This window comes from Aulonocara stuartgranti (assembly GCF_965226115.1).
Source record: "Aulonocara stuartgranti genome assembly, chromosome: 9".
NCBI lineage: Eukaryota > Metazoa > Chordata > Actinopteri > Cichliformes > Cichlidae > Aulonocara > Aulonocara stuartgranti.
The window spans coordinates 4,109,310-4,135,627 of record NC_138960.1 but is presented as its reverse complement, the minus strand read 5'-3'; the positions used below and the strand labels follow the sequence as shown (position 1 = coordinate 4,135,627).

General features: G+C 41.8%; 2 protein-coding genes and 1 long non-coding RNA gene across 3 annotated transcripts; all 3 read right to left on the bottom strand.

Annotated features, from left to right (window-relative positions):
- Positions 1-1,768: 1,768 nt before the first annotated feature.
- On the bottom strand, positions 1,769-7,799 carry LOC309714050. Its single transcript, XR_014278790.1, has 6 exons — positions 7,589-7,799; positions 5,829-5,899; positions 3,765-5,728; positions 3,308-3,466; positions 3,173-3,229; positions 1,769-2,743 (listed from the first exon to the last, which is right to left on the bottom strand). It is a non-coding gene; the product is annotated as an uncharacterized lncRNA (long non-coding RNA).
- A 77-nt stretch (positions 7,800-7,876) lies between these two features.
- Positions 7,877-10,381, bottom strand: LOC309714550 (uncharacterized protein; the record flags this gene model as incomplete). Its single annotated transcript, XM_082547094.1, has 5 exons — positions 10,352-10,381; positions 9,399-9,470; positions 9,129-9,230; positions 8,174-8,245; positions 7,877-8,005 (listed from the first exon to the last, which is right to left on the bottom strand). Exons 2-5 carry the CDS (start codon positions 9,453-9,455, stop codon positions 7,877-7,879), a joined length of 360 nt encoding a protein of 119 aa, XP_082403220.1. The 5' UTR covers positions 9,456-9,470; positions 10,352-10,381.
- A 3,736-nt stretch (positions 10,382-14,117) lies between these two features.
- Positions 14,118-17,333, bottom strand: LOC309714890 (histone-lysine N-methyltransferase set-1-like). Its single transcript, XM_082547618.1, has 6 exons — positions 16,788-17,333; positions 15,974-16,094; positions 15,728-15,890; positions 15,417-15,609; positions 15,211-15,264; positions 14,118-15,121 (listed from the first exon to the last, which is right to left on the bottom strand). The coding sequence occupies exons 1-6, from the start codon at positions 16,824-16,826 to the stop codon at positions 15,011-15,013; spliced, it is 681 nt and encodes a 226-aa protein (XP_082403744.1). The 5' UTR covers positions 16,827-17,333; the 3' UTR covers positions 14,118-15,010.
- Positions 17,334-26,318: the final 8,985 nt, after the last annotated feature.

The window sequence follows — 26,318 nt, the reverse complement described above, 5'->3', positions numbered from 1 at the left end:
AACAAAGGAAAGCTAACATAATAGAGCAAGAAACCATGAACCAGAAATGGAGATTGTCACATTATTACTGATTACACTGTCTTTAAGATGGCAAAGGGCAACGGCTGTTTTAAGGAAATGCTCCGCATATGTTCCTACTTCAGTTTTGACTGATGCTTTCTCGCTTGTTCTGTCACATCTGGAGTCCTGCACGATCATTTGATATGTGCTGCATAAAATGATCTTAAAAAACAACACTTAGAAAAAATACAAATAAAAAATGTCAAGTTATGCAGAAGAAGAAGCCCGATTAGTTCTTAATTCAGTGGATGATAAACTAAAACAAGTGTTCTGCTATTCATGCAAGCATACTAATAGAGTGAAAGTTATGTCACAGTTCCAGGGTTTTTTGTGATAAATTCTTAAATATATGGGTGAATGTGAACCCCAAGGAGACTAGGTGTGCTCTGTATTGTACAGCGAACTGAAATATGAATTAAATTAACTAATTAATTAAGTTAGATGCTGACCATATGTTTGCTAAAGAGTCTTATAAATACAACAAAACTGAATTGTCCTCTAGGTTTCAGAGCAGTGATACAGTGAACTGTATCACAAGAGTCCAGAGAGCAGGTGTAGAAGAGAGACGAGTGCAAGAAGGAATGAAAAACTCCAAGGAAACGATAGCAGCAGCAGCAGCACTCGGGGCTTTGCCTGTTTTCTATGCAGACAGCTGCACTCTGAACATATGCTCCAACAGATGGAGGTCCCAAGGTGACTTTGCCTCTGAGATATAGCCACCCGCCTCTGGTATTCTTAGCATTTCTGATTACCTGTTGAACAGAAGAGACTTTTGCATGTGCCGAGTGATAAAGTGCGTTCCAAATCAAGCGGTGCCTCTCACCTTCCGCAGAGACAGACTGCTTGCCCTCAGCATTTTTTGCAAAATGCCAGATATTCTAGAGCGGTAAATTAAACAGGAGCCATTTAAAATTCATAACATTGTGGAGGGGAAAAATGAACAAACGCAGCCATTAAGACATTTGTCGCAGCCTTTGCTGGTCCACAGGGGGCAAAGAAGGAGGGGAGGAGAAAAAAAAATAAGAGCTAGATGCCAAATGCTCAATATGAGAGTGGGATAACCATTTAAGAATGACAGATAAGTGATTTCTGCAGAATGCTTCTGCTCAGTTGAAAGAGAAATTTATCTGTTGGGAAATTGTTTCTGCAAGGGGAGAGAAAAACATTAACTGAAGAGCCCTGCTGTTAAACGACAAGTACGCAGAGCTTTTGTTTTAACTTTCATGATTGACGAGACACAGCAAAGCTGAAAGTGGAATGTCATTAAGAGATCCCAGAGAAGCTGGAGTGGATGGAGAGGGAAGCGTGAGGTGAGAAAAAGGTGCAGAGAAATGCATGCTTGCACACACACACACATACACACACACACACACACTTTCTTCTCTCTGACAGGAAATCTTTTGCTTCGCTCACCGTGTGGTTTTTGAGTGCCAGCGTAGGGAACAGGCTGTGTTAAAGCTTGGAGACAGCCACTGCAAGTCTCTGCCTGGGTGGGAGGGAAGTTCATGTGTTCTGTCAATGCCAAATGTTTTTCTTCGGCCTGTCGCTTAGATTAAAGTGGGCCAGCACCTTCAGTCAGTTTCAGACGACCTTACTCATACTGCATCACTGCCAGCTGAGAGCAGGCTTTAGCCATTTTAACATACACACACACACACACACACACACACACACACACACACACACACACACACACACACACACACATACGGGTCTATGTGGTATGGCGGGACTATACTACGTCAATCCGCCCGGTGGTGGTTTAAGTGGACTACCCTTTTGAAAGGACTTAGAGCCAAGGGAGCGAGGTTAAAGTGTTCGAAAAAATCTGAAAAAAATTTGGGTCACTTCAGACCTCATACACTCCCTATAGAAGTCTAGATACACTGATACACACCAACCAGACTCTATTGTGTTTTCTGGAGACATTGTCCACTTGACAACAATGTGTTTTATGAGGTCCAAAAAAAACAATATTGGGTCTTTAAAGGGACAATGATGTAATATGTAAATAGCTCATCATTACCATGAATACACATCTGACAGGACACAGGATTACTGGAACATCATTTTATTAGTGTTCTTGGATCTGAACATTAATTTTAACCATAAATAAAAAAAGAAATCTATGGACAAAAATGCCCACGCTTCCCACAGAAATATAAAAATATAGAAAACAGAAAAATTAAAAACATTTAAAATGAATTTTAATAGTTTAAAGGTAAATATTAAGGGGAGAAAATATGCATTTATAATTTTTTATTTTAAATATAACCCGTCAAAAAAAACCCTAAATAAATTAAATGTAAAAATTATGAAATACAAACTACTTCTGTATTTAACAAGAACTTTTTTTTCTTTAAACAGAACATCAGTGTTAACAACAATTGGCAATCTGACCAAGATGTAAAACCACAGCTCTCTAAACAGTTATTTTAGTTCATTTTTTTCTGCCTTTTTGCAGTTAATCCTCTGTTTCTTACAAAATCTCTTATGTTTTGAACTGTTCTTCCTGCCAACACCGGATCTTCTACCAATTTGCAATGACTGCATTCATTTTTGGTGGCTAGTTTCCCTTCGTTTATGTGGTCTTTAAAATGCCTCATCACTGCAGCAACCTCAGCCTTGGACCACATGTTTTTGGGAGCTCTTCGGGAATTGTGGGATTGAGCAGCATTTTTCTCTGGAAGATATATAAAGTAGTAGTAGTTAAAACAAACAAAAAACCAAACAAAAAAAACAAAAAACATTTGGTGGTTAAAAGAATGGATGCTACCCTGTACTAACTTCTGAAATGTGTTGCTACCATCAATATCAAAACGAGCTAAAATTCTCTTTGAAAATTTATCAAATTTCTAAAATGAGACATTTAGTGTTCCGCTGTGAATAAAAGACTGAATAAAAAGTTGAATAAAAGTCTCTTGATGCATGCTCAATCATCCAGGTAAGTAAATCCCAAAACGTTGATTCTGTTAATCTGGACGTAGCGTTTTCAGTGGGAGAAACATTTTGTCACTCATCCAAGTGACTTTTTGCCACCACTCTGCAGTTTGCCATATGTTGCAAAGTGATGAAACAATAATAAGCTTAGAGAACCAACTGCACCCCTTACCTTCAGAGGGAGCAGCAGTCTCACTTGCTGCAGGCATTGTGAGTGGTCCTTCATCTGCTGATTACACAATTTGATTAAGTTTTAATATTTGTAACAAACATTTTATCCACAGAAACCAAGCTAGTGGTAACTTACCACAATCTACAGTGTCTTGGAGCTGCGCTGTGTTTGTGGAATCAGCTACTGCATGTACAGGCTCACTGGTGCCACACGCCAACATTGTGAGTGCTGTGTCATCATCATCTGATTCACTCTCACTGTCCTTTGTTTCAGCATCACTTAATGCAATTTCATCTGAGAAATTGTGGGAAAACCCCCCCAAAAAACCAAACACAAACCCCCCAAAAACCTCACATTAACAACGAGATATGACAAAATACAGAACAAATACTGGAAATTATAGTACATAGTTTTACTATTTAAGGCCACCACTCTGCAGTTTGCCAAATGTTGCAAAGTGATGAAACAATAGACTTCAAGAACCTTAAATCATGGACATTTAACAGAATGGTCTGTGCTTTTAGGTTTTAATTCGGTTGATAAAGCATAATATTCAACTACTGCCCTAATATTTGCTCCTTTCAATACAAACCTTCTATTTTGATCTCATCCAGTGATTTCCCCTGGATCTGGGAAAGTTGTCCTTTTTCCAGTGTTAAAAGCAGTTTGGAAATCTTGGCCAGCTGTGTTGTGGGAACTGGTAATCTGTAGAATTCGCGGTGAACGCGGATATCATGACCCAGGAAATCTGCAACCTGATCAAGTTCGTTGTTTTTCAAATTAAGGACTTGTGAGAGTGTGGCAACATGTTTTCTGAGCTGTGTCGATCTTAGATACTCAGGCTGCTTTGCTCCACACTGGTGTGCATGAACACGCAAGGAGTCCATTCCTCTGTAATGACTCATTGATCGGGGTCTTGCAAAGAGGTAGATATTAGTGGCACAAATACCACAGTCAGGCCTCCTACTAACCAGTAGTGACAGAGCATCCAGCATGCTTGGTGTTAGCAGAACTGGAACATTTGTCCCTTTTTCCCATTATTTCTATTCTACAGAAATAGTTACAGAGTCTCTGTTCCATTTCTGAGAGCCCCATGGCAACATCTGTGTGGAGTGCTGTTTTGTCTCTTTCAAGAAAACTTTTGAGGCGCATCTTTGAAACCTCTCCAGAACGTCTTCGGTTGAACACAATGATTTGTGAGAGTGTAACTTGTGCAAGTTGGGCATAATTCTGAGCTGTGGCTTCGTTCTCCAAGCTGCAAAAGGCACTTTCTGCAGATTTTTGAAGGTAGTGATGGAGAATCCGAACATCTTCTGTAAAGGGCAATGTTGATGGCTTGTTAAACTTTGCCTCACTCAATGTGTTCAAGGCACGGTGAGACACCATCTCAGACCATTTGGAGACATACAACTTCTTGAACGCATCAGTGGACTTGATTAGGGCTTCATCCTCTGTCATGAGGGCACGACAATGGATAATGTCAGACATTTTATGCAGTGTATGTCCCAGTTTCAGCGCAAGGCTTGGAGTTTTGTATGACAGTGTCTCTTCATCAAAACCTGAAACTTTCTTTACTGCTTGCACAACTCTCTGGAAATTAGCAGGCTTAATAGCTTCTTCCATGTTATGCACTGAGAATTCTGTGCGCAGACACAACAACAAACGTCCCGCTTCACGAAGCTTCTGTCGTATATAATCATACTTTGTAGGGTCTTGTCCATGTTTATTGTAGAGGGACTGGGCAAACTGAATAACAGTAAAGTCATTTCGCACAGCTGAGGCAATCTCATCTTGTTTCATAACAGCAAGAACCTTCCAGACTCCACTTGACACCTGCGGATAACACTGAGACTCCAGAGTTAAAGCCAGGCCGAGTACTTTGGTTCTTCCAGGTTCTTTATCCGTGTCATCTTTTGGTTTGTTAGGACATCTGCGGACATGTCTCCAAAGATCCTTGCGAACATACATCCCTTGACAATAAAAGCAATGAGCAAACTTTCCCTCTACTGCTTTAATCTTGGGTCTTCTCTTCACTTTCAGTGGTCCCACTCCACCATGCAAAACTGCAGCATTATGCTTAAAATTTCCCTTATTTCTCAATTTCTCTAACAGACTTTTACGCTCGTTTGAGTCTCTAGGCAGGGAAAATGCATGCACAACATCAGGAGCCGTTTTGTGCGTTTTCAGGTGGCGGGAAATTTTAGCTTGTGGTTTGCCACAAAAATAGCAGTAATTTCTTTTACTTAAAGTCATTTTTTCTGATTCAGTTTCGCAAAGCTCACTTTTATCTTGTGGCTTGTCCTTTGTCAAGTTGTGGATTAAATTCGTTGAATCTGATTGTTCATGCGCTTTGGAGATGTCATCTTGGCATAGCAGACCTTTTGATGTGCTTGGCAATAATGAGATGTCTTCATCTGAATCTTCATCATATGACTCTGAATCTGGCACATATTCTTCTTCTGATATGCTGTGGTTGCCATCATCATCGCTTGATATTTGATCCAGAACTGAATGTGGCAATCCATCCTCCCCTGAATATTCAGAAATTTCTTCTTTCTGGAATGTAAGAACAAAAGTTTTTTTAATTGATCAATACTTTAGACAGGTAAAAAATAAACTGAAAAAAAGTCAAGCCAAATATGAATGGGATACACACCTGTGTTGACTGGTGGCAATTCTGATTTGCCAATTTTGCAAGGCAAGATTTGTGCCAGACCCCTAAACAAACTGAAACACATTTTGATAGACTTAATTTAGCTTTGCAGTTCTATTTAAGTGAAGTAGTTTTTTGTCAAAGCATTGCAGTAATGTCAAATGCTGAAAAAACAAAAAAAAACAAAACTGTTCACATTAAGGATATTTTAATGACTACACATACACTGCTAATCCCCCTCCCCCCCCCAAAAAAGGACATCCCAGATGTGAATGAAGGAATTATTCTTATTAAATACTTTGTTCTTTAGGTAGTTGAGTGGCATGAAAGTGTGTAGTTGAATGTGTGTGGCCTCCAGATGCCTGTACGACTTCCCTACAATGCCTGGGCATGCTCGGGATGAGGTGGCGGATGGTCTCCTGAAGGATCTCCTCCAAGACCTGGACTAAAGCATCTGCCAACCCCTGGACAGTTTGTGGTGGATGGAGTGAGACATGATGTCCCAGATGTGCTCAATTGGATTCAGGTCTGGGGAACAGGCGGGCCAGTCCATAGCATCAATGCCTTTGTCATGGAGGAACTGCTGACATACTCCAGCCACATGAGGCCCAGTGTCGTCTCGCATTAGGTGGACCCCAGGGCCAAATGCACCAGCATGTGGTCTCACAAAGGGTCCGAGGACCTCATCTTGTTACCCAATGACAGTCAGGCTCTCTGGCAGGCACAGAAATGCCACCCCTCACCATTACTGACCCACTGCCAATATGATCATGCTGGAGGATGTTGCAGGCAGCAGAACATTCCCCACGGCATCTCCAGACTGTCACGTGCTCAGTTTGAACCTCCTTTCAGCTGTGAGGAGCATAGGGTGCCCGTGCTGAAGTTGGCAAACTTTGTGTTTTCTGGCAAATGCCAAACATCCTGCATGGTGTTGGACTGCAAGCTCAATCCCCACCTGTGGATGCTGGACCCTCAAGTCACCCTCATGAAGTCAGTTTCTGACCATTTGAGCAGACAGATGCACATTTGTGGCCTGTTTGAGGTCATTTTGCAGGTCTCCTCTTGTTCCTCCTTGCACAAAGGTGGAGGTAGCGGTCCTGCTGCTGGGTTGTTGCCCTCCTATGGCCTACTCCACATCCAGGTAGCACCTCCATGCTCTGGACACTACACTAACAGACACAGCAAACCTTCTTGCCACAGCTCACATTGATGTGCTACGCTAGATGAGCTGCACTACCTGAGCCCCTTGTGTGGGTTGTAGACTGTCTCATGCTACCACTAAAATGAAATCACCGCCAGCATTCAAAAGTGACCATAACATCAGCCAGAAAGCATAGGTGCTGAGAAGTGGTCTGTGGTCACCACCTGCAGAACCAGTCCTTTATTATGGTGAATTGACTATAATTTCCACTTGTTGTCTACTCTATTTGCAAAACAGCATGTGAAACTGGTTGTCAGTGTTACTTCCTAAGTGAACAGTTTGATTTCACAGAAGTGTGACTGACTTGGAGTAACATCGCATTGTTTAAGTGTTCCCTTTATTATTTTGAGCAGTTTATGTTATGGAATGGGGAATTGAGGACAATCCCAAGTATACCATTTTTACAAGGTCCTGCACCAATGAGGTAATACTGCATTTCTTTAATTAGACGTGACCACCCATTAATTAAAAAGGGAGCAGTGTTCATTTCAGCACGTCTTAACTTGTTGAACTCTATTAATGCTTTTTACTATACACTGTACCTATTCACTAAATGTCTCACCTTTGCACTTAAAGCCAAGCCACTTGAGGGAGGAAACCGGTCCCACACACTGAATGCACTTGTCCAAAGATGATATTGTTGTGCACACCAGACGATGATTGTGACACTGTTAGCAAAATATTGCAACATTTATTTGTTTTGGACAGTTGGAAAGGTGTGTTTTCAATTCAGTTGCAGATATCAACTAATAAACTTCGTCCATGTAAATCACATCACACCCAGGTGACTGCCAAACACACACACACACAGCATCCATAAAGAATGATGATAGATTAAATTATTAGTTCATTAAGTGGTACACTGGATTATATTTACCCTTTCAGGCTCTGGATGTTTCAGGTCCAGATCATTGTTTGGAAAGCTGTTTGGTTGCGGCTTTAGGCAGCTCACAGTCTTCTGAATCTGGCTGGTCTCAGTCTTCGTGTGTAACAGATAGAGAATGAAGACAAAAGAACAGTAATCTGACAGTTACTAAAAATGCATCACTCAAGAGGATGAATAGACCATTTCACTATTGGCAAATAGCGTAAGGTACACATCGTGCATGAGAAACATTCATTAAAATCTGTCCTAGGTCAATGTTACCTCTTCAAAATCTTGCACTGAAGAAGAATGCATGGCTTCTGAGCCTTGCTGAGGCATTTCTTCATCAAGATCCTGCAACAAAGAAAAGATGGCACAAAGATTAGACCAAGTGCTCTTCTTGCAACTGTACTGGGCAGTCCTGTGCTTCTGTCTTTAATTTGCATGTGTGTGTGTGTGTGTGTGTGTGGGGGGGGGGGGGGGGGGGGCTTTCCACTCAAGAAATGTTTTCTTCTGAAAAAAATACTGGCTACAATAATTAACAACTGATTCCTTTGCAATCATCCATCCTCTTCCACTTATCCTTATCAGGATTGTGGGGTAGCAGTTTTGGGGCCTATACCAGCTACCATAGGGCAGTACAACCTGGACAGATCACCAGTCTAACATGGAAGGACAAGCATTTGCATTCACACCAAAGGGCAGTTTTGAATCACCAGTTAACCTAACCCCATAAGCTACATCTTTGGACTGTGGGAAGAAGCCAGAGTACACAGCGAGAGAGCCCATGCACTACCAGCAGTAAAAAGTGCCTAAAACAAGTTAAGTTGTATAGTACTATCTATCTTAATGTTCAAGCCTGAGTTTCAAACCACATAGAAACAAAGCACATGTAGTCAGTTCTGCATGCTGTAGGTCAAACTGTCAAGAAATACGAGAAGACCCCTCCTAAAACCAGAGTGATGTCACCATGAAGCAAACTTTGACAGAGTCTCCCAATAACAGTGTGGTCCTCCTAAGTCACATTTGGGTGGTTAACACACACACACACACACACACACTCAGATGTTATCCAGACTTGCACTTTGAAACAATGAAAAGGACCTACAAGCCACAGTCCATGTAAATCACATCACACCCAGGTGACTGCCAAACACAAACACACACACAGCATCCATAAAGAATGATGATAGATTAAATTATTAGTTCATTAAGTGGTACACTGGATTATATTTACCCTTTCAGGCTCTGGATGTTTCAGGTCCAGATCATTGTTTGGAAAGCTGTTTGGTTGCGGCTTTAGGCAGCTCACAGTCTTCTGAATCTGGCTGGTCTCAGTCTTCGTGTGTAACAGATAGAGAATGAAGACAAAAGAACAGTAATCTGACAGTTACTAAAAATGCATCACTCAAGAGGATGAATAGACCATTTCACTATCGGCAAATAGCGTAAGGTACACATCGTGCATGAGAAACATTCATTAAAATCTGTCCTAGGTCAATGTTACCTCTTCAAAATCTTGCACTGAAGAAGAATGCATGGCTTCTGAGCCTTGCTGAGGCATTTCTTCATCAAGATCCTGCAACAAAGAAAAGATGGCACAAAGATTAGACCAAGTGCTCTTCTTGCAACTGTACTGGGCAGTCCTGTGCTTCTGTCTTTAATTTGCATGTGTGTGTGTGTGTGTGTGTGGGGGGGGGGGGCTTTCCACTCAAGAAATGTTTTCTTCTGAAAAAAATACTGGCTACAATAATTAACAACTGATTCCTTTGCAATCATCCATCCTCTTCCACTTATCCTTATCAGGATTGTGGGGTAGCAGTTTTGGGGCCTATACCAGCTACCATAGGGCAGTACAACCTGGACAGATCGCCAGTCTAACATGGAAGGACAAGCATTTGCATTCACACCAAAGGGCAGTTTTGAATCACCAGTTAACCTAACCCCATAAGCTACATCTTTGGACTGTGGGAAGAAGCCAGAGTACACAGCCAGAGAGAGCCCATGCATTACAGCAGTAAAAAGTGCCTAAAACAAGTTAAGAAGTTGTATAGTACTATCTATCTTAATGTTCAAGCCTGAGTTTCAAAAAATTTCAACATAGAAACAAAGCACATGCAGTCAGCTCTGCATGCTGTAGGTCAAACTGTCAAGACATACGAGAAGACCCCTCCTAAAACCAGAGTGATGTCACCATGAAGCAAACTTTGACGGAGTCCCCCAATAACAGTGTGGTCCTCCTAAGTCACATTTGGGTGGTTAACACACACACACACACACACACACTCAGATGTTATCCAGACTTGCACTTTGAAACAATGAAAAGGACCTACAAGCCACGGTCCATGTAAATCACATCACACCCAGGTGACTGCCAAACACACACACACACAGCATCCATAAAGAATGATGATAGATTAAATTATTAGTTCATTAAGTGGTACACTGGATTATATTTACCCTTTCAGGCTCTGGATGTTTCAGGTCCAGATCATTGTTTGGAAAGCTGTTTGGTTGTGGCTTTAGGCAGCTCACAGTCTTCTGAATCTGGCTGGTCTCAGTCTTCGTGTGTAACAGATAGAGAATGAAGACAAAAGAACAGTAATCTGACAGTTACTAAAAATGCATCACTCAAGAGGATGAATAGACCATTTCACTATCGGCAAATAGCGTAAGGTACACATCGTGCATGAGAAACATTCATTAAAATCTGTCCTAGGTCAATGTTACCTCTTCAAAATCTTGCACTGAAGAAGAATGCATGGCTTCTGAGCCTTGCTGAGGCATTTCTTCATCAAGATCCTGCAACAAAGAAAAGATTAGACCAAGTGCTCTTCTTGCAACTGTACTGGGCAGTCCTGTGCTTCTGTCTTTAATTTGCATGTGTGTGTGTGTGTGTGGGGGGGGGGGGCTTTCCACTCAAGAAATGTTTTCTTCTGAAAAAAATACTGGCTACAATAATTAACAACTGATTCCTTTGCAATCATCCATCCTCTTCCACTTATCCTTATCAGGATTGTGGGGTAGCAGTTTTGGGGCCTATACCAGCTACCATAGGGCAGTACAACCTGGACAGATCGCCAGTCTAACATGGAAGGACAAGCATTTGCATTCACACCAAAGGGCAGTTTTGAATCACCAGTTAACCTAACCCCATAAGCTACATCTTTGGACTGTGGGAAGAAGCCAGAGTACACAGCCAGAGAGAGCCCATGCATTACAGCAGTAAAAAGTGCCTAAAACAAGTTAAGAAGTTGTATAGTACTATCTATCTTAATGTTCAAGCCTGAGTTTCAAAAAATTTCAACATAGAAACAAAGCACATGCAGTCAGCTCTGCATGCTGTAGGTCAAACTGTCAAGACATACGAGAAGACCCCTCCTAAAACCAGAGTGATGTCACCATGAAGCAAACTTTGACGGAGTCCCCCAATAACAGTGTGGTCCTCCTAAGTCACATTTGGGTGGTTAACACACACACACACACACACTCAGATGTTATCCAGACTTGCACTTTGAAACAATGAAAAGGACCTACAAGCCACGGTCCATGTAAATCACATCACACCCAGGTGACTGCCAAACACACACACACACGGCATCCATAAAGAATGATGATAGATTAAATTATTAGTTCATTAAGTGGTACACTGGATTATATTTACCCTTTCAGGCTCTGGATGTTTCAGGTCCAGATCATTGTTTGGAAAGCTGTTTGGTTGTGGCTTTAGGCAGCTCACAGTCTTCTGAATCTGGCTGGTCTCAGTCTTCGTGTGTAACAGATAGAGAATGAAGACAAAAGAACAGTAATCTGACAGTTACTAAAAATGCATCACTCAAGAGGATGAATAGACCATTTCACTATCGGCAAATAGCGTAAGGTACACATCGTGCATGAGAAACATTCATTAAAATCTGTCCTAGGTCAATGTTACCTCTTCAAAATCTTGCACTGAAGAAGAATGCATGGCTTCTGAGCCTTGCTGAGGCATTTCTTCATCAAGATCCTGCAACAAAGAAAAGGTTAGACCAAGTGCTCTTCTTGCAACTGTACTGGGCAGTCCTGTGCTTCTGTCTTTAATTTGCATGTGTGTGTGTGTGTGTGTGGGGGGGGGGGCTTTCCACTCAAGAAATGTTTTCTTCTGAAAAAAATACTGGCTACAATAATTAACAACTGATTCCTTTGCAATCATCCATCCTCTTCCACTTATCCTTATCAGGATTGTGGGGTAGCAGTTTTGGGGCCTATACCAGCTACCATAGGGCAGTACAACCTGGACAGATCGCCAGTCTAACATGGAAGGACAAGCATTTGCATTCACACCAAAGGGCAGTTTTGAATCACCAGTTAACCTAACCCCATAAGCTACATCTTTGGACTGTGGGAAGAAGCCAGAGTACACAGCCAGAGAGAGCCCATGCATTACAGCAGTAAAAAGTGCCTAAAACAAGTTAAGAAGTTGTATAGTACTATCTATCTTAATGTTCAAGCCTGAGTTTCAAAAAATTTCAACATAGAAACAAAGCACATGCAGTCAGCTCTGCATGCTGTAGGTCAAACTGTCAAGACATACGAGAAGACCCCTCCTAAAACCAGAGTGATGTCACCATGAAGCAAACTTTGACGGAGTCCCCCAATAACAGTGTGGTCCTCCTAAGTCACATTTGGGTGGTTAACACACACACACACACACACACTCAGATGTTATCCAGACTTGCACTTTGAAACAATGAAAAGGACCTACAAGCCACGGTCCATGTAAATCACATCACACCCAGGTGACTGCCAAACACACACACACACGGCATCCATAAAGAATGATGATAGATTAAATTATTAGTTCATTAAGTGGTACACTGGATTATATTTACCCTTTCAGGCTCTGGATGTTTCAGGTCCAGATCATTGTTTGGAAAGCTGTTTGGTTGCGGCTTTAGGCAGCTCACAGTCTTCTGAATCTGGCTGGTCTCAGTCTTCGTGTGTAACAGATAGAGAATGAAGACAAAAGAACAGTAATCTGACAGTTACTAAAAATGCATCACTCAAGAGGATGAATAGACCATTTCACTATCGGCAAATAGCGTAAGGTACACATCGTGCATGAGAAACATTCATTAAAATCTGTCCTAGGTCAATGTTACCTCTTCAAAATCTTGCACTGAAGAAGAATGCATGGCTTCTGAGCCTTGCTGAGGCATTTCTTCATCAAGATCCTGCAACAAAGAAAAGATGGCACAAAGATTAGACCAAGTGCTCTTCTTGCAACTGTACTGGGCAGTCCTGTGCTTCTGTCTTTAATTTGCATGTGTGTGTGTGTGTGTGTGTGGGGGGGGGGGGGGGGGGGGGGCTTTCCACTCAAGAAATGTTTTCTTCTGAAAAAAATACTGGCTACAATAATTAACAACTGATTCCTTTGCAATCATCCATCCTCTTCCACTTATCCTTATCAGGATTGTGGGGTAGCAGTTTTGGGGCCTATACCAGCTACCATAGGGCAGTACAACCTGGACAGATCGCCAGTCTAACATGGAAGGACAAGCATTTGCATTCACACCAAAGGGCAGTTTTGAATCACCAGTTAACCTAACCCCATAAGCTACATCTTTGGACTGTGGGAAGAAGCCAGAGTACACAGCCAGAGAGAGCCCATGCATTACAGCAGTAAAAAGTGCCTAAAACAAGTTAAGAAGTTGTATAGTACTATCTATCTTAATGTTCAAGCCTGAGTTTCAAAAAATTTCAACATAGAAACAAAGCACATGCAGTCAGCTCTGCATGCTGTAGGTCAAACTGTCAAGACATACGAGAAGACCCCTCCTAAAACCAGAGTGATGTCACCATGAAGCAAACTTTGACGGAGTCCCCCAATAACAGTGTGGTCCTCCTAAGTCACATTTGGGTGGTTAACACACACACACACACACACACTCAGATGTTATCCAGACTTGCACTTTGAAACAATGAAAAGGACCTACAAGCCACGGTCCATGTAAATCACATCACACCCAGGTGACTGCCAAACACACACACACACAGCATCCATAAAGAATGATGATAGATTAAATTATTAGTTCATTAAGTGGTACATTGGATTATATTTACCCTTTCAGGCTCTGGATGTTTCAGGTCCAGATCATTGTTTGGAAAGCTGTTTGGTTGCGGCTTTAGGCAGCTCACAGTCTTCTGAATCTGGCTGGTCTCAGTCTTCGTGTGTAACAGATAGAGAATGAATATACAGTGCATTTTTGAAGAGGCTTTTGAAACATTAAATAAACTGTATGAGAAAGATAAGTTTCAAGCTATTGTCTTTAAAATATTCACTGTCATGTATAGAGAATTTAAGGCCCTATGATTAAGAGACAAATAGTCAGTGTGATTTCTTTATTTTTTAAGCCATTGCTAAAGGAGTAAAACAATCACCTGTAGCAGCAACGAACTGTCACTAGGGCCCATTTATCTTCAAGGGACAAAATTTAAAATGAATCTAACTAAAGAGGCTACACAGCAAAATCTCCAGTGTTAAATTAACACTAGAGAGTGTCTATATGGGTCCACACAACACTGTTGAGTGTTGAATTAACACTTTTGACAGTGTTATATGTTTAAAAGTAACCTAGTCAGTTTTGAAGATTAACAAAGACTAACACTGAGCAGTGCTGATTTTCTAACACTGGAATATTTCTAACATTTTGAGTTATTTTCCAGTGTTAGAAAATCAGCACTGCTCAGTGTTAGCCATTGTTAATCTTCAAAACTGACTAGGTTACTTTTAAACATATAACACTGTCAAAAGTGTTAATTTAACACTCAACAGTGTTGTATTTAACACTCAGAGGTGTGGACCCTTATAGACACTCTCCAGTGTTAATTTAACACTGGAGATTTTGCTGTGTAGAATCACATTAAACATCAATCACTGTTAAAATTTAGAAACCGAAAGCCATTTTTTATTTCTGCATACCTGCTGATATTTTTTTAGTGCTTTTAGAGGGCTTTGATGTGGCAGCCATCACAATTGCCTGTTTTCCATTAGTACCTACCCCTGTTTTTCCAGTAGGTTATAGTACCATGTAGTTTTTCAGTAACTACTGCACCAAGGTTCCAAGTGATCCAAAGTGATCAGAAAATTTGACATAGACTGAATGCCACCAGGTGGCTGGTCAATGGTGTCACTCGATAAGTTATGAGTGCGCCTCCTTCGTGAAAATCCAAGCCATCATTTTTGAAACTCTGAAATGTTTGAAATAGCGACCAAAATTAACAGCGTGATCCCTGAATTGAACACTAAAGTATAGACTGAGCAGCAGGCATTTTGTCACCTTGACGTCCATGCTTGCTGTGGCATTTATATCACTGGATGCTCGGCTGCATTGCTATAGTTACCCCAGGCACAGTAGGTGATACTCAATTTCAGTGAAAAACTAGATGCCCTAAGTCACGTTAAGCCAATTTGAGTAGGTACAAATGTAAAAATGGCTTAGGGTATGCAATTTATCAGTTCCAAAAAGTACAATTGTAGAAATACCTTGCATCTCCAGAGCCAATCCGAGTCACCATAATTATAGTCTATTTCTTCGCCTGGACTTATGTCTCTGCTTGCAAATAAGCATAGATGGGGCTTTCCATTGATATTTAATATTTTCATCTTAGCACTTGGACTGATGTGGTTGTCGTTGACAAGTCTGCCTAATGACCCATCTTCTTGAGATGCATCCACACTGTGGGGTTAGGCAAAAAAGTATTAGCTTAACTAGTTAGTTAGGAAGCTTTTTTTTTCATAAATCAAAAGCAATGTGTCATTTAATCTTAATCAAACTACACTGATATAATACGCACCACCAGAGTTTTCCATCAAACTTGAATTCAAACATGAACACCTTCAGGCTGTCATGATAAACTCTGTGTCTCCGCTCACATTCTTCTTTTGTTATGAGTTTACCTCTGTATTCCAAAAGAAAGTCTCCTTTTTGGAATGGAACAGTCGTGAAAATGCCCCGACCTGAATTGCAGAGGCATACCAAGTGAGTGACAAAAGACAAAGTGGCAAACTCCAAATCTAATCCAAACTAAAGACCAACTTACCTTTGAAGGCATTTATGTAGTGGATATCAAGTCCCAGTTTGTCCCTTCCAGCAGAAACATGACAGACTGCATCCTCCCGTGGAGGAATGCGTCTCCTTCGCATGTTCTCCTGTACGATTGGCTGTATTACCAAAGCATATAAAGTATTACGATTATCGTCATCATTGTCATCATCATCAGTAGTAGCAGAACTAGCAGTAGTGTAGTTTACAGCATAAACACAGCTGACTTATTCATAGTGCTAATTTATGCCTTCTTTTAAAATGTTAAAGGCCTAGTACTCAAAATGGCGACATGTGACATTTCTGTAATGGCGACTGCAGAGAGTGATACAAGTACTGAGAAAGCTCAGGGATCAAAACTGTAAGAAGTTTTTTCTTCAGGCATATAAATAAATACACGACTAAATACACTTATACCCTTGCTTTTATTTTAGGGCTGTCAGCAGAATGACAGACATTGGACAAACTGCCCGAAATTAGCTAACAGCGACATCAGGGATTTTGACTCAGACTGCGCTGGTTTAATTGTTAATCGCGTTAGTCGCGATGTCGGCATTAACACGTTTAAGCCACAATAATGCTTTAACACCGAGTAAATCCTAACACGGGTTAGCCCGCTTTATCGCGTTGACGCGGTTAGTCGTCAGCCCTATTTTATTTACTCAATGACAAACGCTGGGGCCGTTTTACTTCTTCAAAGACTCACTAACAGTCCATAAAGCATAAATTAAACCAGTTTAATATAGGCCTGTGCACCTATAATTTCATATAGTATTAAAGTCATGGTGCATTTTACATTAAAAAAGGCTTACCTTTGTGTTTTTAATCCGTCTTCGTATTGCCGTCGACATACACTTGTTAAAGGGCACGCGCGCGAAAGTTGTGGCGCCGTTTCCTGTAGGTACCGCCTATATATATAGCCTACCAATCACAATGACTTCCGGCCGTGTGTATTGAAAATGTGTATTAAATTGCAGTACCTACACACATCCACTCTAACTCGAAACGTCGCTGTGCAATACACTGGAATACACAAAAATCAGGTGAGGGGTATAGGTGGACTTTTAAGAAAATCAGAAAATCTTTTAATTATAGTTTAATAAATGAATTTACACTACAGTTTAAGCAAATACAGGTCAAAAGATAAATAATGACCTCATAAGAAGTAGAAAAAATTATTATTTAGACACTTAAAAATGCATTTACAAGTCATGTTTTAGGGGGACACATGAATACACAGCAAAAAGTCGAAATGTCCCCGGAGCCCAGGTACAGCGCAGGTCAAATGTCAATCCATACCACATAGACGCACTCACACACACACACACACACACACACACACACACACACACACACACGGCAGCCGTGAACTTTTCTCAACATACCCAACCATTAGAGGTGAATGTAAGAACACAAATATATGGCACAGTCAAATTGAACGTTTTAGTGGTTTTACTTTGTCAGTACCTTGTCTAATTGTGCCAGCAAATGTGTGCTTGGCGTGGCCCCTACACACCTTACTCGGGCAGCTGCCTGACTCTATCAGTTTTTTTCTTGAGTTCTTTGTGGGTGCATAAACTGTTTCCCTGAGAATGATTAAAAGCATACGTTGAAGTACTTTATTTTTCAGACCATAAGGTGCACCGGATTATAAGGCGCATTTTGTGAAACAAAACAGTCAGATAAGTCAAACTTTACTCAACTCATTCTGCTTTCTTTATGAATTCTCCCCCTGCTGCTCTATTTCCACGTTGTTGCAGTACATTAATGACTAACCTCGTATTGTGGATGGATTATCTCAGTTGTTCTCCTGACTGGAGTTTGGTCCGTTTACAGCATCCTGCCATGCGATTGCATTTGTCCCTAACCATCGGGAACCCTCACATTAGTGAGTGAAAAAATTTAGCATTCATCCTCCTGCTTCACTGTGTTTATGTTATGCAAACATAGCTGTGTCGCTAGCGATCACATAGCACATCATTATATAGCAGCTAGCCCAACTTCAGTAACCCTACAAACGTCACTGCTGTTTAGTTTTCTGTCTTCATTTATGTTGGAAGTGATAGCAGAGCTGTACGTTTGAATTGTTCAGAAATCTCTCAGTCAGAACATGCTACATCATGCTTAGGTGGAAACTAGCGAGCTAACTTCCTGCTAACTTCTAACTCTGTTAAATTTAATAAATTCTGTTTTCATGGATGCCTGGATGTTAAACTTAATTGTTACACCTGGTAAAGCAGCAACACTGTTCATTTTATTAGATGAAAGAATTTAGACAGTTTGACTTTGGGACCTGAAGCGGACGGAGTTAAGGACCCAGATTATTCCGTGAGGCTCCTGACTATGGCAGTCGTAATCCTCAGACAATCCATCAAGCGGTGCGGCTTCCTAGCTTACCAAAGTCGTACTAAAACATAAAATCGGTTTGAGGTCAGTAAGCACAACCAGAATTCATCATAAGGCACACTGTCGATTTTTGAGAAAATTAAAGGATTTTAAGTGCACCTTATAGTGGCCTGGAAGTCTTACTGTCAAAGTAGGATATGTCTCAATGTCTCAAATATGACACAGTGGGAATTAAGGCGTTAAGATTTAAGATTCACATTTGTCAGAGGGTTTGAGAAGCACACTCATACAGAGACCTACCCGTTTCTAGCTCGGACTCTGTTTCCACTCACAGGTTCACTTCTCTCTCTCCGTCTTCCTTCACCTCTACCAGAGTGTGATTTGAGCACGAGCCAGTGGAACCATACCTTCCAGGCTGTCTCTCCTTATCTTACATACACAGTATGAATTGTGTTATCAACTTGTGTTTGTGCTTGTGTAGTGTCCACACATATATTGTAGCCTGCAATTATTCTAACTAATTGAGGTGGAGTGACAGCAACCAGAATTCCATTCTTTTCTATGTAACTCAGTCATTTAGCACTTAGCCTGAACGGCATTCTGCAACTCCAGCCAAAGGCAGCATAGCACAGATTCCTATCTTTGTCAACAAAAAGCACTGATTGTCTCACAGAGAGAAAGATGTAGAGAGAGTGAACATGACAGAGTGAGCATGCTTGCAGTTTCTGGTTGATTTTAGATTTGCTGGAGTGAAGATAATCAGCTTTCATTCCCCCCCCCATCTCCTCTTCCACACAGAGAATTAGAGGATGGGAAATTGGGAGGAAACAGGTAGACGTTGTAATTATTTGCCTCACTGTCAAAGACATTAACCATGGCTGAGAAAACAATGCAGCTTCAGTATTGGAGCAGAATAGGAAGCAGCGATTTAGTCGCACACTCATTTTCAGTTGCAGAAAGCTGCGCTCTGCATCACGTCACGCTGTTCAGCAACTTCACAGAGCTGATTAGTGTCACGACGAGGCAGCAAGGCTGATGCAACTATCATTACCTCTCTGGTTGATCTCTAAAGCTTTATTCAGCTTTTCAGCTTAAACACAAAGGCTGGTTTGGGGTCAGTATGTTCTACATTTGCTGTGACAAGAAAAATGCATTATGTACTAAACAACATTAAAAATAGGATTACAAGTGGCACAGTGACAGTGGTTAGCACTGTGGTTAGCACTTAACTAACAGCAATGTTCCTGGTTTGAACAGCGTCGTCGGTCTCCTCGGGCCTCTCTGAGTGGAATGAACAAATACCTGTGTGAGTGTCTCCTGTAGTGTGATGTCATACATGTTGTAGGGATGGTTGTAAATGTGTGTGACTGTGTGTTCGTGTGTGGATTAATCAGGTAATGACTTGCAGGGTGTATAGTGGGCAAAATGATGCATAACAGCAACCTTAAATGAATGAGTAATTAAGTCCTAGACATAGTTTAATATAATAATATAATAATACAGTATATGGGTCCTCCGGACAACTTGGTAAGCTATACCAAAGTCCTCTGTTCAGCTTTGTTTATGTAGCACTTTACATTGTAAGGTAAATGCACTACCATAGTGAGAAAACCATAACAATTATACAGTCCTCTATGAGCAAGCACTTGGCAATCTTTGTAAGGAAAAGACTTGAACATGTAGAAACATCTAGCAGAGCCAGGTTCAGGGATTGACAGCCTGTCATGACCAGATGGGGTGAAGGGAAAGGGTGAAAATGGAAACAACACAAAAGACACACCATGGGAGAGAGAGAGATGGAGTTTATTGGTATATAAACACCTGGGGAGTAAAAAGAGCTGAGTGGAAAAACTGGAGACGTACTAAGTGCATCATGGGAAGCCCCCAAGCAGCCTAAGCCTATTGCAGCATAACTAAGGGCTCTAACTATGACCTTTACCAACAAGAAAAGTTTTAAGGCTGTTTTTAAGAGTACAGAGGATGCCTTTGTTCCGAATTCAAAATTATGCAATATCTTTAAAAACAAATTAATTTCTAATAGTTTTGTGTTATTCGCATAAGTAAACTTAACGATATTCTTGCAGATTTCACATTAATGAACTATGTTTTGCTGATGCAGAGCAGGCTGTGGCGTCCATGCTTACTGTTAGGTTAGGTCAGTGGTCGAAATCATGAATTTAAATATGACCGCTTGCCATTATACCACCTTTATATAGTTAGGAGTTAGAAAGCACCCATAATAGCTCCAGTGACGCCTGGACTAAATGGTAAATGAACTCTTATATAGCACTTTTCTACTCTACCTCAGCACTCAAAGTGCTTTATACAACATGCCCCATTCACCCATTCATTCAAGCACTTTTTTCTATGCTTATGTACTTTATGTCTAACATCCAGACACATTCACATGATATTTGGCATGCAGACTGGACCAGCAAGCAATCGAACCACCAATCTTCCAATTAATAAATGACCTACTCTATCTCCTGAGCATGGCCGCTGATAAACTCTGTATTGATCATGTGTATAAACTCTGTTCTTGACACTCAAAACATAATTATTTGCTTACAACCCAGAAAACAGATGTGTGATTAATGATGTGATAGGATATGCTTCAGTCCAGACCGTGACCACCTCTTGTAGTAAATTTGATGAGGTCATTAGAAGCAAATAGTTACAGGGGACTACATCTTGTATCACCTAAGTAATATTCATACATAAAAATTCAAATCCACGCACTGCATTGTACATTAAAACAGGTAGTTTTGATTGTCTTTTTCAGAAGAAATTAAAGAATATTTTGTCTCATTTAGTTTAAAACATGAAAATCCTGCAGCTGTGTCAGTTAGCTTGGTTTGATGGAGGATTGATTTGATAAATACTGACAGAAGTAAAAGTTTACTCTCGGCATAAATTATGATAAGGTTTTCTACGTTCCCTATTTCTTCACTAGAAATTCACTAATGAGATCATATGCTATTATACAGCTATACAGCTAGCACAAAGAGCAGTGGTGAAAGTGGGCACCCCTGGCATGTGTCGCTCAAAAGCATCAATGCTAGTGACATCAGATTATTAGTGGAAACCTGGCTTATGGGGTTGTGTAAATTATCTGTAGCCCTCAAATGGCTTTTCAACATCTGAAACTTCAGTGTCTTCAAACACTCAATAATCATCTAACATGATGAGGCACATTTTTACAAAACCGTCCTGATCTAGATTCATCATTGCCAGAAGGACAGGATACAGTCTTCTCGCAAGGAAGCAATAATCTTAGTAACTATTACGTAGTGAAACAACCTTTATGATTGTGAGTGATAACCATGTCAGAAAGCTTCTTCACATAGCAAACAATTTTGTTAGGATAAGTTAATCAATATATCACAAAAAAAAAGAACTTATGATAATTCACAAAAAAAACCAAATCAAAAACAATTCTCAAATTACTTATTACTTTAAAAAAAACATCTGTGTCTTCATTATTTTGTTTCTTTTTGCTCCACGACCATGTGTACATAATTTCGTTCCACCTCATGTTAACATGTGATGTGAATGACAATAAAGCTCCTTGAATCCTTGAATAGGTTTAAATGCTTTACATATTGTAACAGTTTCTTCCTGCTCTGAGTGTGAGAAAGGTCCATTTTAGATGATCAGTCTAATTTAGGATCTGTGCTCTAATTGAATTCCCCAACCTTGAGGATTTTCTTGGGTGAAGAAAGAATTAATGAAAAACACTTTAGAAAAAAAAATCAGGACTGTCATGGTTATAAATTGTGTTTAGAAACTCTGCTGTTTGGAGGGCTCTGAATTAGTGGCTAGCGTGTTTTCTCCTGCCTCTATTCCTTCCATTCATTCTGTGTCTTATGGGCCTTTTTCTAGTTACCAGTTTGTGTCCAATGGCAATGTTTGCCAGAAAGTTGGGGATTTCTGCACACTATTCACTCCACTCTGTGATTTTATGCAGCCTACTTTTTCATGGCTAAGATGCTGTGGTTGTGGCCAATGATTTGGATGGGCGGATGAATACCTTTGGAAATATATTGTAGGAAGCTGAAATGTTCCATGTTTTGATAGCATGCTCTTCTAAGTGCTGTGTAGATTGGGCTAATGCCTTTGGGCACTGACAGCAACATTTAGTTGTGGTAACTGCTGCTTGCTTGTTAATCTTTGCTTAATAGGTATAAGATGTGCAAATCAAGACATGACAAGGTGAAAATGAAACGAGATAGTATGGATGATTAGAAAATTAAATTAAAACCGTTTTCATTAAGGTGAAAGCTGAAGGAAAGCTGCACTCTACAAACACTTATAGAAGCTCTATGCTCATTTTCTCTCACTTCTGTTCCATTTCCTCCTGTCACCACACTACTTTGTATGTACTTAAGGTGGTGTTTTGATGGAAATCTTGATTACTTAGAAGGAAACTTTTCATCTTCAGTTTCAAGCTAAGAAACATCTCTCTAGGTTTGGATTGCAATCAGTGAGCGATTGTCTGACAAGGCTGTAAAGTGAATACTAAACAACTTTCTGTCATTGTTAACCATATTAGAGATGGACCTGGACAGGGATACGACAAAAAATATCTCAGGGGCTGCTGATGTTCCCAAACAATAGCCAAGAGCCTTGTTTGTTGTTCGACTCAAGACTTTAACAAGAGATTTGTTTAAAATGATTCGTTAAATTCTGCTAGCGGCCTCTACAGGTTTCAGAAATAAGTACACGCACAACATCAGACAAAATGAGAGTGTATGTGTGTAAAACAATGTCATTAAAATCAATTGGTGATGTCAGAAACTGTGATGTAATTCATAGTTAATCGTTTTCAATTCATTTTTGACAGGTGTGGGTTCTCCCTAATCCATCCCAAAACACTTGTCTAAATAGATGTTGAATGTACAGGATGTATCCATATTTGCCCGTTTGAAATTTTAAACTACACAATTTAAATTTAAGTTTCACATACAAAACTTACAATGCTGACAAATGCTCAATGTGTCCCCCCTCCCGACCCACATCCGTGCACGGGTCGTAACAGCTCTTTCTTTTTTCTTTTCTTTTTTTGTTTTTTGCCTGTCCAATTTGGTTCTTTAGCCATCAGAATTGTTGTCTGAAGACCAACAAGGATACACAATGGATTTACTTTGCCAAATGGATCATCACGGCCTTGCCGTATTGGTCCATTTGATCAACCTTTGTTGTTATTATTTATTTTATTTTATTTTCAGTTGTTACAGACGGGACAGACATGACTGAGGGATAGGAAAGGGAGAAAGAAAGAGGAAGGGAAAAACAGAAGGGAAGAGGGACAGTGAGAAAGGAAACTTAAAAAGAGAAAGAAGAGAAAAAAAATATCCTGGATCGCCTGTTGAGAGAAAAAGAAAAGAAAACAAGCAACAAAAAAAAAACCCAGAGCAACATACTAAACACAACACCATCACATTAATCTAGCTAAGTGTAAACAGCAGTAATTACTAAATATTGAATGTTTTTGTGTAGCAAGCAGGACCAACAGCGCACAATGTGCTTGGAAATAGCAGCCAATAAAGGTGTAGTTTACGTCTATGAACAGTGAACACCCATGTGCACATCTGTGTGGATCAGCGCGCTTGTATTCAAAAGGTTTCCCCATGTAATGGTCTGCAAGAGGATGTAGAGAGCCATAGCCCCGTCCCCCAGGGCATGAAGCAGGCATGGAGGAGATCCAGGCTCCAGACATCCAGAGGCCCCCAGAGTGCGAGAGCCCAAGGAAGACCACCAGAGGGGCATCTGTGCCACCCTCCTGGGAAGAGCTGAGGAGAGCCACAGATGAGGGGTCACCCAGTAGCCACGGAGCAGAAGCCAGAGGGGGCTGCAGTGGTGTGCCCGCTGGCTCTGCCGGCAGCCAGCTGTGCCAGAGTGAACCAAGCTGCAGGCCCAGAGGCCCAGAGGCCTGAGGGCCCCCTTTGCCCCGGAAGAGGCCTGACCAGGCAACAGGCACCAGGCCCCGCCAAGTAGTCACCGGGAGTGAGCTGGTACATACCTGAGCGCCCAGCCCCGGACACCAAGAACCACCAATGCAACAACCCCTGAGGGCATCAGTTACCGGCAGGGAGTGTGGTGAAGGGAGACAGGCCTTGGAGGGCCTGGGAGTTCCCAGAGAGGTGGAGTCTAAGACCCGACCTGACATATAAACACAGACAAACAGGCACACACAGACACAAACATGCATTCCCACCCTCATGCACACATATACAAATGTAGGGATGGACATATATGGATGATGGACACAAAATCACACTCCCCAAACAAACTCTATACCCCAGGTCCAGGTACCCTTGCCCCTGGAGGGGGAAACAGCACCTAGACCCAGGAGATGTTACCCTTTCCCCCGGGGTGGAGGCAAGCAGACCGCCCCAGGCTCCACAGCAGCAGGGAGGCCCCGGATCCCGGACCCCAATTGGACGGCCGAACTCTCCTCCCAGCCCCCCCGCCCCGATGGCCAGCAGACCTCCCTCCTCTCGCTCATGTGTAGTGTTGCTGCGTGTTATTCTAAGGTGCATTTAAAACACGGGAGAGCATGGTGCTGCTGCCAGAGAGCAGCAGGTGTTAGCACGGCCCCTCCCAAGAACCCTCAATGTCTACATGGATTTAAAATTCAGAGGTGGGCACCGGCGCCAGAGGTGGAGTTGAATACACAGACCGTCCACTGGACACCGTTAACGTGCCCACCCTCAAGGCCCTATATGTATGTGTTATGAGAGTGTGAGTAATGTGGAAGGCGCGGAGGCGAAGCACCCCCGAACCCCAAGCCCCCACACCTGCCCCAGATCCACTCAGGGGCAGCCAGGCTACCAGGCCAGTAACCTATATCCGCCAGCACAGACTTTCCCCCAGCCCTGCTGCATGCAGCCACAAGGAGAACACCCTCTAAGAGCAACCAGAGCCACTAACCAGGTTATGACCACAACCCCTGGATTAAGCCCTCCAGGGATAACGTCCCTAGGGATTCTCCAGACGCCCTAAGCCTGTCCCTACCTCCACATCAACCACAATGGCGAAGGCGGGACCAAACCACAACCCCCCACCCCCGCTAGGTGATGGAGCCGATCAAAGGAGCCCAGAGGGATTGATCTAATGTGGTGGCAGAGGCTGTCTCGAGAATAACGAGATCTATTAGATGGTTTCTATATTGGCTAAAATTAAGATTATTTTTATTTAGAGAGTGGGAATTAATAAGAAAAGAGTGTAGCGGGTTCTTGTCTGGAGTGCAGTCAACATAACCACGGTGTGGTGCCGGGGTCGTGGTAGAGCTGTCCGTCCATGTAGAGCGGCGACGACAGCGCGGGAGCCTCTCTGGATGATGCTACGTCGAACTGGGAACAGGACCTTGTGTCGTTTCAGGATCTCTTTGGGGAACTGGTCGTTCACGCTGAAGTCCGTTCCTTTCAGCTCCCTGCTGCGACTCTTCACCTGTTCCTTCTGTTTGAATTGGCCAAATTTGGCCACAATTGGACGTGACCTCATGGCTCCCAAGCGATGCACTCTTTCGAAGGCGATGTGCTTTATGGTGTCCTCCGGCAGCTCCAGGTGGGTTTTAATGAAGCTTTTCACCGTTGCCTCTGCGTCCTCTCCGGCAGATTCTGGAATACCAGAAAACACAAGGTTGTCTCGCATGCTACGGGCTTGTAGATCGATAACGGATTCTTTTATTTTTTTTATTTTCTATGTTTAACTGGGTCACGTTATCGGTGAGAGATTTGACCGACTCCCGTAAGCATGGCATTTTCAGCAGCGAGCGTTTCCACCTGCTGCTGGCTGAACTCTAGGGATTCTCGCAAGGATTTAAATTCCCAGGGACAGCCTCGCATCGAAACTGGACAATCACTTGTCGATTGACTCCAGGATGTCTGCAATATCTTTGCCGGCAGGCGATGTTGTGCCGGGGGAGTCTGCCGGGCGACATCTCTTCGATGACGGTGTCTCAATTTTGGCCGGGGAAGATGCACTCTGAACCT